Source organism: Miniopterus natalensis, chromosome 5 (assembly GCF_054644295.1).
Source record: "Miniopterus natalensis isolate mMinNat1 chromosome 5, mMinNat1.hap1, whole genome shotgun sequence".
In the NCBI taxonomy this organism is placed as follows: domain Eukaryota; kingdom Metazoa; phylum Chordata; class Mammalia; order Chiroptera; family Miniopteridae; genus Miniopterus; species Miniopterus natalensis.
This window is the reverse complement of record NC_142085.1, coordinates 40,721,332-40,740,181: the sequence shown is the minus strand read 5'-3', so window position 1 is coordinate 40,740,181 and position 18,850 is coordinate 40,721,332. Positions and strand designations below refer to the sequence as shown.

The 18,850-nt window shown below is 35.0% G+C and overlaps 1 protein-coding gene across 1 annotated transcript in view; it reads left to right on the top strand.

The window, feature by feature from the left end:
* ME1 (malic enzyme 1) overlaps positions 1-18,850 on the top strand; it is a 132,376-nt gene that overhangs the window by 55,218 nt on the left and 58,308 nt on the right. The window contains exons 4-6 of the mRNA XM_087817485.1: positions 2,209-2,284; positions 4,218-4,379; positions 14,296-14,399. Of these exons, the coding sequence (XP_087673611.1) occupies positions 2,209-2,284; positions 4,218-4,379; positions 14,296-14,399 (342 nt within the window). The remainder of the gene's footprint in view (positions 1-2,208; positions 2,285-4,217; positions 4,380-14,295; positions 14,400-18,850) is intronic.

The window sequence follows — 18,850 nt, the reverse complement described above, 5'->3', positions numbered from 1 at the left end:
TTGTACTGTCTTCTCAGTTTTGCTGTGAACCTAAAACTGCCCTAAAAAATAAAGTCTATTTTTTTTGAAAGGTGCAGATGGTTTAGTGGAGTTTACATTAGAAAGATGAGGTAGTTTTCACCCCATTGCATCATTTCTGTTTGAAATTTAAGATTTGGTTATCAATTGAGAGTGGGAGGGAGATGAATGTAGGAGAGGTGAGGAGAAAAGAAGTGTGAAGTGGCCATCTCAGAGAGCAGTAAGTTGAGTTTGCTAGGAAATCATTGTAACCTTACAGGAGAAGAAGGCCAAGTTGAGATTTCTAGCCATAAATAGGATGTGAATTTTAATTTTGTTTAGAAAATTTTTAAATAACAATACGTAGATCAGTTAGTAGTGGTAGGGATCCCTATGACCTAGATTTCGATCTTGAAACACCACTTTTACTAAAAGAAACCAGGGCTGCTTAGAGAAATGGCTCAATTTGGCCTGAGGCAAACATTTTCAAGACAAAATGGAATACCTTGTCATAACAGAGAACAGGGAAGCTATAAAAAAGGCTGAGGCCAATGTAAAGAGTCTTCCACTGGCTAAAAATGGGACAATTTGAGTTTCAGTAAACAAAGTAACTGTCATGGAGTAAGACAAAATATGTTTAAATTAATGAGTTCATATTAATCCAGCACACACACACACACACACACACACACACACACACACCCACCCCCCGACCCCCACCCCCACCCCACCCCCGCCCCGTGGAAACTCTTGAAGGATTCTAGCAAATGCATTCTTTTTTAAAAAACTGTTAAATAAGAGAAAGAATCAAGCACTTATCCTTTTTTATATAATCTTTACCATAGGGTAAACAAACAATAGTATGGTGAAATTTCTCTTTAAAGAAGTGTTCCACCCAAAGTAAAATCTTCAGTCAACGTACATTTGACCCTCTTTACCCCCAGTGGACACTCAATGCAGTATACAGATGATGTATCATAGATTTGTACACTTGAAACCTATATAATTTTATTAACCAATATCACCCTGATAAATTTAATTAAAGTGTTCCAGCTAATAAATAATGATTGATAGAATTGGAATATCACCATTTTGAATTAATGAATTTAGATACTATGTGTCAGCAGCTGCTAAAATCACTAAAAGGACTACAAGATATTATGCATCTTCTGGTAACATCAAACCGTGAAGTGTCTGGTAAAAAAATAGAATAATCTAATTAAGTTTTTAAATTCAGTTACCAATTTTCCAAGAAACACAGGGATGCAATCAACAAAATCCAGATTTTGGGAAACTTTACCAGACAAATTAAACAGTAGTGTGTAGGGATGGTTTTTTATTTGGATGATGAAACTATAAACTAAGGAAATGATACCATAAGAGTCAGGAGTGTGGTTATTCTTAGAAGGAAGGAGTGTTGATTGGGAGAAAACACATAGAGGGCTTCCGGGTAGCTGACAAGATTTTTCTCTGCTTCAGTGGATATTCTGTAGAAGGGTGGTTGCCTTATAACAATTCATTAAGCTGTATATTTGTTGTATGTAGTTCTCTGTAGTTGAATTGTGTTTAACAATACTAAAGTAAAATTTTTAAGTGAGTTTAAGAAATTAAAAAAAGTTTAATCTTAATTTTTAAAGTTACATGTTAAGCTTTCATAGGAACTGTGGGGTGAGAAATGTTAAAGGCTTCAGTTGAGTGTCTAAATGACAACATTGCAAACAGCAACTAAGATCACAAATCAAAGAATCAAGTACGTTTCACATGAAAGGACTACTCAGCATTCTCAGTCACTTCAGCCACTGTCAATACATGTTCTCATCTCCACACTGAATATTTAATAAATGGAACAGACACTGAAAATGCGTGTTTGGGTATGCTTCATGTTGTTCTTCAAAGGGCTTTTATACATATTAATGAAAGACTATAAATGAATCTGTGAGTGGAATGGATAATGCTATTTAAATTCTCTATATAAAATGAATGTTTCCTTAATTAAAAAACATTTAAGAATATGTAATTATTGTAGATGTCAATATATTAAAGTAATTTTCTTATAAGGTTTCTATTTCTTATTTGTTTAAGGAAATAATTTTCACTAGTTTGATTAAAATGGAGATACATTAAACTGATTTGAGAAAGTTTTTTAATGTTCATGATAGTTTGATAAGTTTGAAGTAAATTGAAACTACTCCCCCCCTTTTTTTTTGTCAGAGGTCTTTTTATTAGTATCCATGATCGAGGGCATATTGCTTCCATTCTTAATGCATGGCCAGAAGATGTCATCAAGGTAAGTTTTATCAGATTTTCCCACTATGGCAAATTTGTTATTTTTCTCTGTCCTATAACATATTGACAATTGTGACTTTAATTGTTGTGACTAGCTTTTCTAGTGAATGTCACCTAATTTATATCCCCTTGATGTTTGCATAGTGGGTAAATTTTATTTTGTTACCATTTAGATGCCATTTCCTCATTATTTCGATCTAATTTCTTAGTATTTCTTTATTTATTGTAAGCAATGATAAATGTTGAATAAATGTTGAAATAGTGTCTGAGTTTCTTTAAGCAAATTCTACTTTCATATTAACCATTCACTAAGAGGAATCCAGGTAGGCAAAAAATCTGTTAATTTCCTTTATCATTGTGACCTTAGGTAGCTTATCTGACTTCCCTCTGTTAGTGAACTCATGAAAATAAAGTAACAATATAATCTGACATTTCACAGCTTTCTTTTTGATACTGTACTTGGATTCATTCTTGTAATTATCATGATAATACAGTGAGGAAAGGAAGGGACAGCTTAACTGTGGGTTACACAGTAGTGCATGCGTGGTGGTGGGAATGGAATGCAGGCCTCAGAGCTTTTGCTCTTAAACATGGTGCTATACCACCTGCCTTGTCTAAAGAAAGTGAGATGTACTTGTCCCTCCTTGGTCCCCTTTTCCTTTTCTGTTAGGTGCTCAGCAACTTTGTAGTGTCTTTTAGGATTAAGATTGAATCAATTGATGCCTTTTAGCGGTACAAAGGCCCTTCAGCTGTGACTTCTGAAATGTTACTTTCGTAGTGATCTTTCCTATTTGAGCAGCTGTGGCTAGAAGTGGTTCACTCTGTTCTTTAAGACTCATGCCAGGCAAACTTGTAAAGTAAAATGTTTCTTACTATTTCCAGTCTTCCCAGTTCTTTCTCTTTCTCTCACCTAAGTTGCTCCCTCAATTTTTCTCCCATCAAGTATTCTGCACTGTCCACAGGCCCACTCCTTAGGAACTACCCTAAAAAATGTTCTAATTCGATAAAGTACAAATGTCTGATCCTCAAAGAAGAAGGATACTTATATTTAATCAGGACTCTAGAGAGGATATTAAGAATGAGTCAATAGAGGAAATAGTTCTGGGGTAGAGAGTCTAATTAATATCCCTGGAATCCTAAGGGCTGGGCAGTAAGTCATCCCCTTACTTTATGCTCTTTCTATTTAGCTGATTAATTTCATTAATAGCCTACCTTTATCCTTTCAACTCTTAATATTGGGTCCTCACCAATATTCCTGATCCTAACTACACATACTGTTATTTTAAAAGCCTAAAACAGTGTCTGCACATAGCAGGCACTTAATAAATGGCAGCTCTTTATTGTAATAGAATAGTGAAAATTACGATGTATTCTTTATTGTGTAGTTGAAAAGCACACGTGAAACAAAGGCAATCAGTTATTAGACAATATATAAACTGTCTGGTATAAATTATAAGCGCCATATTCATTTATTTAGAGGATACTGTCATTCAGGGAAGGATGGAACAGATAAGAAATTTTTCAGGCCAAGTTGGAACATGCCTTGATCAGAATCAAACCCACCACCTTCCCTGATTGGAATTGAACCCACCACATTTTGGTGTACAGGACAACTTTCCCAACCAACTGAGCCTCCGGGCCAGGGCTGGATTGTTTGAATTTTTCTATGCATACCTTCTCTTCTTTTATCAATAATCAAATTAATCATATGTGTTTATTTTTAACAAAATATAAAATGTGTATATAAAATCTATTTATTCTCCCCACTCCTCCACAGGTTTGATCACATAAAGTTTTTCCATGTACATTCAGTTTATGTGTTTTGACAGTTTAGTATTTCATTACATACATATTAACTTCAGAAATGGAGACCAGGAACTGTGCCCTAGGATTTGTGAACATCTATTAATAGATATTTTTTCTTTCTCTTCTAGGCTGTTGTGGTGACTGACGGAGAGCGTATTCTTGGCTTGGGAGACCTTGGCTGTAATGGAATGGGCATCCCTGTGGGTAAATTGGCTCTGTATACAGCTTGTGGAGGGATGAATCCTCAAGAATGTCTGCCTGTCACTCTGGACGTGGGAACAGAAAATGAGGTAAACAATTTAAGTCTCTAAGAAAGGTATTCACCTTTTAAAAAAGCACAATTTTATTTTGAGCTTACTCCAGGAACCTCATAAAATTTATTTTCTGGCTGGATCTCCTCTCTTCAAACCTGTCCCCCAACTCTTATGAGAAAGTTATTTTCTCTCTTCATTTTCCCTTTTTTATAATGTCATTAATCTTTTACCAGCTTCTTTGGTGTTTATTTTTTGATCAGTAATTATACCATTCTTCTATAGAGTGTACGTTTTACTTTAGACTATCATAGTTTCTTTTTTTAATTATTATTTTCATACTGTGCAGGAACTAATCCCAAAGGATATTAAGTTTGATCAGTCTGCAGTCTTCCTGCCCTAAGGGTCTGTCCTGAGCCTTAGGGAGAGAGTCTGGAGCTCAGTCCTCATCCTGCAGCAGCACTTTAGAATCTGAAAGTCATATAGCCAATAGTGCATATTTCTGCTCATCCTTTATTGTTAGTGTTCAGAATTACTTATGGGCGGAAGATAATAGAAATTAAAGGTAGACTTTTCTGAAATAGAGATGAAAGATAATGGTCAGTTAAGAATAGACTTTTTAAAGTTACATACAAATTTGAGACCGAGATCCAGAACAGATTCCTCATCAAATAAGACCTTGATACTTGAAATAAATATGTATGCTTCTTTATGGTTTTTTTCTTGTTTCTTCCTAATGCAATTTAAGATACAACTTTTGACCTGCTAGTAATATGTTATGATAGTAACTTTAGCAGTTTTTATGTTCTTTTTGTTTAACTTCCTATGTATATCTGAGTGCTCATTTAACCTTTATAAAGGATACAGTTTGATAAAAAAAAATTGCTTATCTCGCATTTTATTCTCAATACCAATAGAAATAACTTAGAAATGATTAAAGCTGACCTCTTAAAACAATTATCCTAAAATTGAGCATATAGATTGAACATTAAGATTCTCTCTTTATTTTTTTCATACAATTTAAAACATTCTTCTGTGATAAATTACATTGAAATCAAAGTTTAAATATCACACAATCTTTAGAACATCTTAAAAATTCTAGGAAGAAATAAAAAGAATAAAGAGTGTTTAAACAGGCATGCAAAAATTTAAGAATTCTGTTTTAAACTTGGGCCTTTTATTGAGATTGTATAATGTGAAATCATAACACTAGGACTATTGTGTTGATTGTATTAGTTATATGAAATACTTAATTTCAGAAAGGTGGATCTTAAAATTGTCAAATTTGCTAGTTGTCTTTAATTTTCTCACATTATATCCATTTAGTATTCCTTTCCTCTTTTGGTAGTCACTGCTGATATGTTATTCCATTTCTCCCCCACAGCTTCCAAAGCCCATCTATCCATCATCAAATTTCTTACTTTGCCCTGCTGTAGATCTAGCTTTCTAAATTTCTTTTTCATTAAACATGCCTGATGCTACTATATTTCAAAGTTTTTGAGCTGCTAAATTAGAACATAATCTTATAATTTAAATGAATCTATTTTTAAAGTGCTTTGTGTTCTTTCTAGGTGTTTTTACTTATCGCCAATGGACTATTGGAGAGAAAAAATTAAGCGAGGGGTGGAATTTTCACTCTTTGACAGGTCACTGGAGAATATCTTTTTAACCTGAGAGACTTTCCTGAAATTATTCAGAGAGTTTTGTAGAGTTTAATTGAGTTAGATTATGTAGATTTAATTGAGTTAGATAAATATTGAGCACCTACTATCTGTCAAGGCCTAAGTGAAGGCTAGATAACGTCAGAGTAAACGACTTAAGATCTTACCAGCAAGATGCTCTGAATCTAGAAGAGGAGACACATGTAACTAGTTTCAGCATGCATTAAATGCTTTGGTAGGGATATTCGACAAACCGTTAAGGACAGTTAGCAAACCATTTCTCTGCCAGTTCCAATATACTCGTAGTCTCTAACTATATTTCTGCTATCTGCTTATAATTTATCTTTTTCTAAAATCATATTTAAGAAATTTGTAATTCTTAGTATGTGAAAATATATATTATAAATGGTCATTTAAAGTTCTTGTCCTAATAAGAGAGTAAATTATTTGTTCCTTTAGATAGTTTAGCTATACCTGAAGTTAGCCAAACTACAGAGTTTGAGAGCATAGTCCCAAGACTGCTTTCACTTCTGACACCAACTGAAAAATATGGGGGGTTTCCCAAAACACTCTCAGGCTTTTTAAGGCTAAGACTCATAGATCTCACTGAAAGTTATTATAATCACAGTTAAGTTGTATTACAGGGACTGGATACATATTAAAATCAGCCAAAGGAAGTGATGCAAAGGGCAGAGTCTTGGAGGGTTCTGAGTGTAAGTTTCTATTTTCCTCTCCTTGTGAAGTCAAGACACATTATCTCCCAGTGTTGAAGTGTGGAATTGATATGTGCTCTAGAATTTCATTACCTAGGCATGATTGATTGATTGCCATGTGAACTCAGTCTCCAGTTGACTGATACCACATGACCCAACGTCCCCCACCCCAAATCACATGGTTAATTTTTCTGGCATAGCCAACCCCTACCCTGTGACTATTAGTTGTGGTCCCTAGACAACTAGGTAAATGGTTAGTTAGGCCCTGTTCAAAATAGTTGAATGCATGAGAACCATGTCACCAGAGTCCATGCAAACAACAGATAAAAATATAAGACAAACACACAAAAGGAAAAATAGGTCTAAATTTTAATGTTAAGTAGAATTTAGTTTTAAACTCAGATAAGATTATGGGTTTGATTATTCAAAATTTTCAGGAAATGTAGTTACTGTGCTCCAGAAACTTCTAGAGCATATTAAAATAGACAGCTTCACATTTCATTTTATGCAGAGAACATAAGCTTGATATCCAAACCTGGTAAAAAATAGCACATAACAGTTAGACTTACGTTTACCCATGTTACCAGCTTCATCACTTACTGTGTGATCTTTTTTGTTGTTGTTAATCCTCACCCGAGGATTTTTTTTTTTTCATTGATTTTTAGACTGGTGGAAGGGAGAGAGAGAGGTGGGGAGGAGTAGAAAGAGAGAGGCAAGACAGAGAGACAGAAACATCGATGTAAGAGACACTTGATTGGTTGCCTCCCGTATGCACCCTGATCGGGCAGGGGATCAAACCTGCAACCTAGGTATGTGCCTTTGACTGGAAATAAACCCCTCTACCCCTTGACTGACACTCTAACCACTTAGCAACACCAGCTAGGGTCTAACTGTGTAATCTTGAAAAAGTTACTTAACTTTTCTGTGCTTCAGTTTCCTCATATAAAATGGGTACCTATCTTACAGAGTTGTCATGGTTTAATATACTTAGTGTTTAGAATTATGACTAGCATTTTGTAAGCACTCCATAAATGTTATCTTACATTAATATAGATCTAGAAACAAAAATCTCTCATAAAATGTTGGCAAATTGAATATTGTAAAATATTTTTTAATATATATTTTAAAAATTTTTATTGATTTTTAGAGAGAGGAAGGGAGGGAGTGGGAGAGAGAGAGCGAAACAACAATATGAGAGAGAAACATCGATCTGTTGACTCCTGCACCTGCCCCAACTGGGGATTGAACCAGCAACCTGGATATGTTCCCTGACTGGTAATCAAACCTGCTACCTTCTATTTTATAGGACACTCCAACCAACTGAATCACCTGGCCAAAATGCACAGTTATTCTTTGCTTATTAAACCATTGCTCCAGGTGTCAGCTTTCCTGATTCTGGTTTTATGTTTGGTCTGACTTTTAGTTAATGTGAACAGTGCATCTAGATCTAGAATCTTTTTTGGAACTTGAACTCACAAAGTTGAAGCCTCTTCCCATTTAGAAGGTGCTATTCATCTGTTCTAGAAAGTGCTGTTCATCTGTGGCATGAATCAGCTGTGTCAGAGAGAAATAGAACTTAAAGAAAAACCTTACAGATTTTCTGTCATGTGTACCTGCCATCTGTCTTTCAACCCTTGTACAGAAGCTAGTATTGGCACTAGAGTGTGGCCTGTATTGTTTTTCTATTGCTACCATAACAATTTATTACAAACTTAGTGGTTTAAAACAACGCAAATATATTACCTTATATAGGTCACAAGTTTGACACAAGTCTCAAAAGGCTAAAATCATAAAAGGTGCCAGGAGGGCTACATTCCATATCCTTGTCTTTTCCAGCTTCTGCAGACTGCTTTTACTCCTTTGTCCATGTTCCCCTTTATCCATCTTCAAAGCCAGCATTGTAATACCTCTCTGACCGTGCTTCAGTCATCACATTTCTTTCTCAGACTATAGCCAGGAAAGGTTTTTCACTTTTAAAGACTCACCTTTAATCACATCTACAAAGTCTCTTCTGCCGAATAATGTAGCGTTGTACAAGTTCTGGGGGGAGAGGGAGGTCATTGTTCTGCCTACCACGTGGTCCCACTTAGAATGTCATCATTTCTCCCTCAAACTGCCTTAACTTATAGCCTTCATCCTTTCATATTATGGGGATTACTTGCCACTACAGACAAGTGATCTTGCATTGGAATGAGTACTGATCATTACAGTAAAGCCAGAGGAGAGAAGATAATCCCTTTGTTCCCAGGCTTTCAGTTTGTGTGTCATATGATTACTTTTTGGTGGACTTCTTTTACCTCAATCCTCTCTAAATAGAGGGTACTAATGGGTTATATCAATAATTTCTTTATTGTTTGAGACACTACATTATTGCCTTGGGAAAGAGAATGGGGACTTACTTCAGTTTGATTTTATATCATTATAACTATAATAAACTTCTTGAAGGTTGTGATATATTTTTGAAATATATTAATAATACATAAACTAGAATTGAAAACATATTTACATGAGATGGGAACCTCTTGGGAGGCAGAATAATCTTATTTTAACTAAGTAAGTTTGAAGTGAGTGGTTCTCAATATGTTTTCTATGGACTGATCACTTCTGAATTACCAGGGGTGTGTGTTAAGAATGCCAAATCCTGGCTTCCACTCCAGACTTACTGAATCACAGCCAAACTTAATCATCTTTATTTCTACCACTTCTTTTTAACTTTCCTGCCAGCATATGTGCATGCTGACATTTTAATTACTGTTTTAGAATGTTGGCAGTTTGCTTAATGTTATTGATGAAGTGAACAAAAATTATATATTATTTCTTTATATAATCTTGTTTATTCATTTGAAAATAATGAGGCAGTTGCATCAAAGAAAATGATTATCTGTATATTATAAATAAAATTTGAAAATAAATGCTAAAGTGGGGAATAGTCATAGCATGGCAGATTAAGGTTTATAATGTTCTCAGTATCAGAGAAGACTTTCTAGTCAATAAGACAGTGTCAGATGTGAAATATGCAAATTGCCTTATGACGTGAACACAGATAATTTACAAATGAAAAAGTAAAAATGGTCAGTAAACTTATGAAAACATCTTTAACAGTATTTGAAAAGAAATACAGATGAATGCCACTCAATAACATTACATATAAATGCTATATGTATGTATTATATTTACTTATTACACATTATATGTGTACACATACACATATATGGAAAGATAATACTTTTACTTGAGGCTGCAACAAAATAGACATACTTATTATATGTCATTGGGGTGGGAATATTTATTTGTTCATCCTTTTTAAGGGCAGAGTTCTAATATAGATCACACGTTTTAAGAATGTTCCTTTGTTGACATGAAAAATGTTCACAATATATTCCTGTGTGAAAAGGGGTTATGAAACAGTGTGTGCTGTTGTCCCAAATTTGCCCGGATTATAGTATACATGCGTAGACATAAAGAACAGGGCCTAGAAAAATATGCTCCAAGGTGAAAGTGGTGGGTAGTTCTGAATGGGTAGAGATTATTAGTATTCTGCTTTTTGTTTTACTTCTCAGTGTTTGCAAATTTTCTAATAGGAAATATTGTTTTACTAATGATAAACTTAAAATATTTAAAAAATAGTTTTTAATTCTTAAAAACTTCAGATTAGAAAGGTAGAAATGTGAGAGACAGGAACAAGGTGTGAGTTGATGATGATGACTGTTAGCGTCAAGTAAATGAATGCTCCAAATAAAAATTCTCAAGGCTCCAGAATTGAAATAGTGCTAACAAATAGCAAGTAAGATGATTAACTTTACCGATATATACCCTCCTTACCTCCTTTTTGGAACTCTCTTATATTTCCATATGCTTTGTCTTTTACTGTTTTTTTCTAATCTTTTTCTTTCTCATGCTATAAGTCTTCGTAAGTCTTCAGTGACATCACCTGCATTACATGTGACATCTCTTGCTAAAGAAAGGCAAATCTTTTTTAAGTGCTTGCTTAATACCAAATCTTTCATTTATTCTCCAAAAAAGATCTGTGAAGTGTTTAATCTTGGCCACAAGAAGCTTTTAATGTAATAAACTAATATCACTTATGGCCAGGTGACTTGGTCTATGGAGCCATTATCAAAAGTGGATAATTTTGCTTTTTGGGTTTTTTGTTGTTTTTCCTTACCCGGGGATATTTTTTCCACTGATTTTGGGAGAGAGGGAAAGGGAAGGGGAAGAGGAAAAGAAAGAGAGAGAGGAGAGAGAGGAGGAAAAACATCCATGTGAAAGAGACGCATTGATTGGTTGCCTCCCTCATGCGTCCTGACTGGGGCTGGGGATCAAACCTGCAACCCAGGTACATGCCCTTGTCTGGGAATCAAACCCAAGATCCTTCGGTGCATGGGCTGATACTCTAACCACTGAGCCATGCGGGCCAAGGCAATTTTGCCTTTTGTAAATTTTTTTCATCAGTCGAATCTCCAAGATTGCACTCATTATTCAGACCTTAATTATAATGAAGTTTTTTTTAAAAAAACAGTAAATATTGACAGAGACATATGACTGGGATAATTCATAAATCTTCATATTTGACTCTTCGTTGTAGTTAGTCTTTTTATGATATATACTTTAATTATTAGCATTGGAAAGAATGAGAGAAAAGAGAAGGGGAAACATGTAACATCTTTTCTCAATTGTGTTCTTTTTCTAATTCACATTTTAGAAGTCCAAATATATTCCAGACACGGAGAAAGGATTTTAATTCTGGCAGCCACTTAGTAGCTCACTGGCAATTCAACCTCAGCTGTTCAGAAGCCTGCCAGTAGAGTGTTTAAAGTTTTTAGGCTCCAGGAACAGCTGGGCTTTACAACAGCACTCAATTTCAGATTTTACATTTCATCTGAAATATGTTTATATGATTAAATATGTTAATTTCCAGCTAGCCAGAAAGCCTTACCTCATTGTTGTGCAGCACATTATAAGTAGGATGACTACATAATGCATTAGCCAAACCAAGACACTTTCACAATGAAAGAGGACATTACTAATAATTACACTAGGACAGCAGGTGTGAACCAAGCTATAATTTATGTTGGCTTTAAGCAAATCCCTGTCAGATTATTCAGATGGCTTAACCTTCAGAAAAATATCACCACACCTACTAAAACCTATCATTTACCTATAGCAGACCACCTCAAAACTTACTGACTTAAAACAATTACAAGTTTGTCAATGTTTATGATTTGCTGGGATGGGTAGGAAGGCTCAGATGCTTGTGACAGCTTGATCTTTCCCCATATAGATTCTCCTTCACAAATTGTCCATATTCCACATGTCAGATACGGTTATCTTCATCCTGTGTTTCCAAAAGTTTCATCTCAGTAACAACAGCAGGCCCTGAGTTCAGGATCCTGTCATCTAATCTAAATCAGGTCTAGATGCAAATCACACTTCTTGTGTTTTGCTCCTTTTTGTGGGTCCTCTTATCTGTTCCCACGTATTAAACATATAATGGTGAGGCAGGGTCAGAATAAACACAGTCAACATTCCCCCATTCCAAATGGGAAGAATAGGAATTATACGCCTCTAAACGGTTCATAGACATTTTGAATTCCCATCACATATTGCCAGGCCACCTACTTAGGGGGTAGGCAATGTTTTTGAAAAGGGCCTATTTCTCTTAGGCTTCTCACTCTGCTGTCTGGACTCTTGCTCTGTCCTCTGAGATATCCTTCATTTTCCATAAGAAATGGCTGTATCACAGGTAAATAGCTTCCTCAGCCTGCTTCCTTCTTGCGGAAAGTTGGGGACCCAGTGAAGTAGATTCATTTTGAAATGCTTCTGTCCCAATTAATCCAAGTAATACAGTGCCCTTAGAATTTTTTTAGGCTTTCTGTGTATCAGATTATAGTCTACTCTATTACATAACGGCCCCACTCTCAAGTCTTTTTGGAACAGACCTTCCCCCCTACATCAGTGGCCAAATCAGAGAGCTGTGGGACCAGTTCCTTTTATCTAGATAAGATATTGGACTCCACTTTAAATCATTCAGATGTTTTTTAAAAAGTTATTACAACCACACATTTAATTCGATTTTTGACTGCAGGACTTATTTTACTTTGGAAACCTTTTATAAGCAAGTCCTGTGTCTTCTGTATTTTCTTTAATTTTGCTCACATACTGAATATTTTCTTCTTTAGCTCATCTCTGTTTTAACCTTACCTTACAGCTATGAAGCCAATTTAACCTTACCTTACAGCTATGAAGCCAATTTACACAGTCACCATTCTACCTGGAAATTTTTTTAGCCAGACTCACAAGTTCATTAGGTGTACATTTTCTCTATTTTAAGTCTCTGAAGTTAACAGTTTTCTCAGTTTTTTCACCATTACATGGCATAGAGTGCCATTTTTTTCCAGCCTGCAAGAGCTGTTTGTCATTTAAAATTTCTTTTAGCAATATTTTATAGTTTTCTGTGTATAGGGCTTATACATAATTTGTTAAATATGTCCCTGTGGATTTCTTTGGAATTCTATTATACTTTAGAATTCTATTATAAATGGAGTTGTGTATTTTATTTGTTTCAGTTGTTCATTGGTAATGTATAGAGATGCATTTGATTTCTGTATATTGACCTTATAGGCTGTGATCATGTTAAATTCAAATATTTTTTCTAGTTGATTTTTTTTGTAGATTCTTTAGTATTTTCCATATACATGATCATGTATATATAAATGAAAACAGTTTACTTCTTCCTTTCTAATCTGTATTCCTGTTTCCTTCTTTTTCTTACCTTAGTCCAGTGGCTAGGATCTTCAGTATAGTGTTGAATAGAAGAGGTGAGAGTAAATATCCTTGTCTTGTTTCCAATTTTAGGGAAATAGCATTAAACCTTTTTCTATTAATATGTTAATTGTGGGTTTCTTACTGTTTCTAGTTTTACTGTTTATTGTTGCAGATTGGTCATTTTACTGTTTATAAATTACTCCTCAATTAAAAAGTGATTTAATAAAAATAAAAATATTACATATACTAAAACTTGAACAGAGCAGTGTTGTCTCACATATATCCTTTTAAAAAAACTGTAAAGTTTAAGAAAAACTTTAGTCAAGGCTAAAAAAATTATTTTTCACATTAGTCAAATCTATAATATTAAAAGTATTATCAAAATCCTTGTTGAAGATTTTGCTTTTAGAAAAAGAAAAAAAAAAGGCACAGGAATTGCTAACTTTCCATTTCTTAAGCTAATATAATACTTCAAACTCAATATTATTTTTCTATGTGATAAACTCTGCATATAAAATCTGAACTGAGCTTTTCTAATTAGCACCACTGAGAGATTTTTGTTCCTTTTAGTCCCCCCAGAAGAAGGCACAGTGTTTTTAATGTTTAGTTAATTCTTTTTCTTAGTTAGCATATAAATACTGTAGATATATTCTATATAAAACTAAATATTGGCTTCATAGGTTGCTTCTTAATCAGTTTTGCAAGATTTTATTTCTGTTTCTATCCTTATTATACAGATGAGGAAATTGAGGCTTAGGACAAGTGAATGACTTGCCTTTAGTTATTTTTATATCTCTGGTGACTTTTTAAATATAGGAGTTACTTAAAGATCCACTGTACATTGGACTACGGCAGAGAAGAGTGAGAGGTCCTGAATATGACGGTTTTCTGGATGAATTCATGGAGGCAGTTTCTTCCAAGTATGTATAATATTTATTTTATCTATATTTGAGTTGAGTTTCAAAAATTTAAAGATAACCTAACATAATAAAGTATAAAAATGTCCAAGTTTTGTGCTCTATGTTTAATTATTAGAAACAATTTGAATAAAATACACATACATATATCCTCATAGCTATTAGTGGCCAAATGATAACTTGATGTGTCTATCCCCAGAAGGTTGTGTCTGTTGCTGTTCCTAAAGATACTTCTCTTATACTCATTGGCAGTCTGTACTTTGTTTCTGGCTGCTAATAAAATCCGATCTTTGATTATCTTTTTGGGTGTATCTGATCCTTTTGTGGTAGGAAAAGCAGAGGAAGAGGTGAGCATGAGTTAGTGCAATGCACAAGGTCCAGAATGGAGCAAGAACCAGGACATCCAGTCACAATCCATGAATCTCTAATTAAAATATGGTATTCGATTAAAATGCAATACTGTATTTCACCTACCCTAGGTAGTAGTTAACTGTGAGCCATATGCTACTGTAAAATTTTCTAGTTTTTTTCTCTCAAAGAAGAGACTTCTACCATAATCTAGTAATATATTCTGGGAGAATTTTGTCACACTTAACAGTCATCCATTTGTTATTGTATAGCCACAGAAACCAAACCATGTACTCTTTCAAAACATATATGTTGCCTTGGTTTTTCGTAGAAATAAACTCATCACTAGAATTAACTGTAACTAGAAACTTCTGGTTTCTTTTTATTATAAGGTTTAATTTTAAGAAGTTACATCCAATAGCAGAAAGTACTTCCACCAGCTTGCACAATATTTAGAATAAATTGTATCTTTCATTACCCAAGGTCTTAATGCAGAGTATATTTGCCAATTAGTATGGACTACTTTTTTAAGACCCGTGCCTGATTTATTATTATTATTATTATTTATTAACTTAATTAAACTGTACTTATTCATAGAAATAGTTGAGAAATTCTGCAGTTTAAGATTGCTTAGTACAGTTAAATGCTAGTAGTTTTTCATACTTAATTTTAAATTCCTTACTCTAAAACTTATGTAAGGTTTTGAAATTATCTAGAACTTTTCAGGTAGCAGCATTAATCAAGAGATTATGTAGAGACTACCATGAGGCTATATAAAAGGAGAATTAAATTCTCTATGTATTTGTTTTTGTTGTGTAAATGAAGTCTAACTTGATACAGACAACTTCAATATTTTTACAAAGAATCTGTTAAACAAGTTATGGACATAACATGTATGGCCTATATACTTAAATGCTGTTGACATAAAAAGAAATAATTTCACTTGGAATCAATGAAAAGCTTTCAGGAGAAAATGAGATATGAGCTCATTTTGAATGTGCCGTTTCAATTTAGAATCAGAAAAACTTTTTTTTTAAAGGTTGAATTGAGGGGTTATCTAAGATCTTTGATAAGGAAATGGGCATTGACAAGAATCAACAATAATTTTAAATGCAGAGAGCACCTGTAAATCAGGAGTTAACTTCTGGGCTCTTCCCAGAGAAAAATCCCAAAGGTGTTTCAAAATTACTTTTTTGCATGACACTGCTTTGGGAAAAGTTTTCCAAAAGTGAAACCAGCACCCCCTAAGTATATTGGAAAATAGTCCCGAAGTTAAGCCCAAAATTGTCTTAAAAGGAAATATAACAAATTCAAGGTGGAAAGTGACTGTTGCATGTTGGATTACCTAGGAATCAGATTCTGAGAAGGAGTTATTAAGGAGTGTTCTTGGAACCAACCCATTTGGAAGGGAGGGGACAGACACAGGAGTGGATGAAAAGAGAAGTCAAGCTGCAGCATGGACTCACCATGAGCCCTGGATAACTACATTGGGGCCACCTCTGCATGCTATTTAGTTCCTTAAAGGAACATAATTTCTGCCAGTACCCCCCCGGCTCCACCTCCCCCCCCCCCCCGACCAATACTATGTTGGGGTTTTTATTTACTCTCCGGTCAGGGTTGCGGTGGGGCAGTTTCAAATTCTTCCTCTTGGCTTTCTCCAAAATTGTAGCTCTTATGTCATAGGCCAAAGACTTGACATGGGTGTTACGGCACTTACCAAGTATATCTATTCTGATTATATATTTAGGGACTTAGAAAATCACCACTAGGTGGGTCTGTGGTCCCAGTGGACCCATTATGTGCTAGACCTTGGCTAGAGCTCCACTTATTACTGGCCTTCATATGCTTCTAACAAGAAGGGACAGCATATTGATGCTTCAGGTCTCCTGGTATCACTCTCAGTTCTGTGTCCTCTAAATGTTTGGGTGTTCCCATGTCCAAAATTGGACTCCTGTTCTCCCACCCATCCACCCCCAGCCCTGCCCTGCTGTAGTATTTCTCCTGTTCCTGAGACTAAAAAAATTGGAGTTATCACTCCATACCCATACCGCCTGCAGAACTTATTAGCTTTCAAAATATATCCACATGTAACCATTTCTCATTGCCTGTATTATTATTTCCCTTATTTGAACCTCTTTCCCCTGATGATTGTAATAATCTCCTAACTAGTTTGACTGCTTCCCTCTTTGCAGCCCTTTTGCCTATTTTCAACACAAAAGCTAAAATGAGTCTAAGGTAATTTCTCAGCTCAAAACCCTACAAAAGCTTATCATTTTATTCAGAATAAAACTAAATCCTTGCAATTGCATAAAAGGCCCTGGACCATCATACTCCCTGTTACCTTTCTTACCTTATCTCCTGCTAGTTTTCCCCTTGCTTACTTTGTTCTGGCCACACTGGCCTGTTTGCTCTTTTTTGCATTCAAGCCGGGCATGCTAATGCCTCAAGGCTTATCATTTCTTTACTTAGATAATCCTCCCAAGCTGCTGTCCAGTTTTCAACATGGCTGGCTCTCTCAGCCACCTTTAAAATTTCTCTGAATGTAGCCCCGCCAGGCTTGGCTCGGTGGTTGAGCGTAGACCTAGGATCCAGGAGACTGAGGTTTGATTCCTGGTCAGGGCACATGCCCGGGTTGCTTGATCCCCAGTTGGGGGCATGCAGGAGGCAGCTGATCAATGACGACTTTCTCATCATTAATGCTTCTCTCTCTCTCTCCCTCTCCCTTCCTCTCTCTCTGAAATCAATAAAGATATATTTAAAAAAAAAATCCCTAAATGCCACTTTCTCAGTGAGGCCTTCCTTGACCAACCTATTTAAAATTTTACCCCCAACTCATTTTTCTTTTTCTCCTCACTTATCAATATCTGAGTATATTTATTTATGTTATGACTACATTAATTTACTGTAAATTCCCTGAAAGCAGGGTATTTTCTCTTTCCTTCACTGCCATATTCCTGGTTTCTAAAATATTATTTAGCATGTTATAAGTACTCAGTAAATATTTATTAGATGAATGATTGAATTCAATTTATTTATATGTTTTTAAATGATAGGTATGGATGACAGAACTGGTATTTTAAAGAATTCCTTCTTTTTATGTGATTTAATTTCAGGATATATTAAAGCTCTTATAAGCCTTACATACTGCCAAGTATATGTTAAAATCACCATATGTATGTACTCCTTAAATATTTGTGTCTGTTTTTATGTTGGTACTTGTTATAGTAGCCTTCTTTTTCTAGAACCGGTTGCCCCTGGAAGTTAATTAGAAAATTAGTGAGAGCTCAGCTTCACTGCCTAAAATTCTTTATATCAGAATTTTATTGATGAATTTATTAACTAAATGAGAAAAAAAGCTGTACCTCAGGTGAGCTTTAAAAAGCAAGTATTAAGTATTTTAATGAAAAATAAAAACATTCAGCAAGGACTATATTTTTTCCTTTTCCACTTTAAATGATTAAAGTTAAAAGTCACTCGGAAACACTAGTAATGGCCACAAAGATGATTATTGTAATGTTTATGCAGCCTCCCTCAACCCTGGCTGCTGTCACAAATTGTATTATGACCTGTCACATAACATTTAAGAGAAACAATCTTAGTCTGAAGCCATGCTACCTGCCATATGCTGCAAGGTGTGATGATGTTTTCATAAAATGATGCTTTCTTCACTGATTCAGTATTGAGCTAAAGCCTTGACTGTCTGATTGAGATGGACCAGACTATTCAGAGAAGCTATTGATTTGGTCCAAGTTCTTAAAGGTTACATCAGATTTCAAAGCAACAGGATACATAGCCCCTGATTATCATGACCAGATTTGCTAAATTTATTTTTATTATTATTAATAATATCCTCTCTTTCTAAAGAAGTCATCAGGTATGTAGGTTTATGTGCTCTTCACCCTTACACAGGGTTGCAGTTCAATAGTTTCTCCACTTTGGCCTCTGCATAGGGAAGGGGCTTCTTACTGCCCTGTTACCCTTCTTCCTGCCATTCCTGCTGCAGTGAATTCCATGGCTCATTTTCTGTGTTGCCTTCTTTCACTTGTTCCAGCCATTGCCTTTTATGCCTGATCCGTTTTTTTAGATGAATGGATATATTTATAACT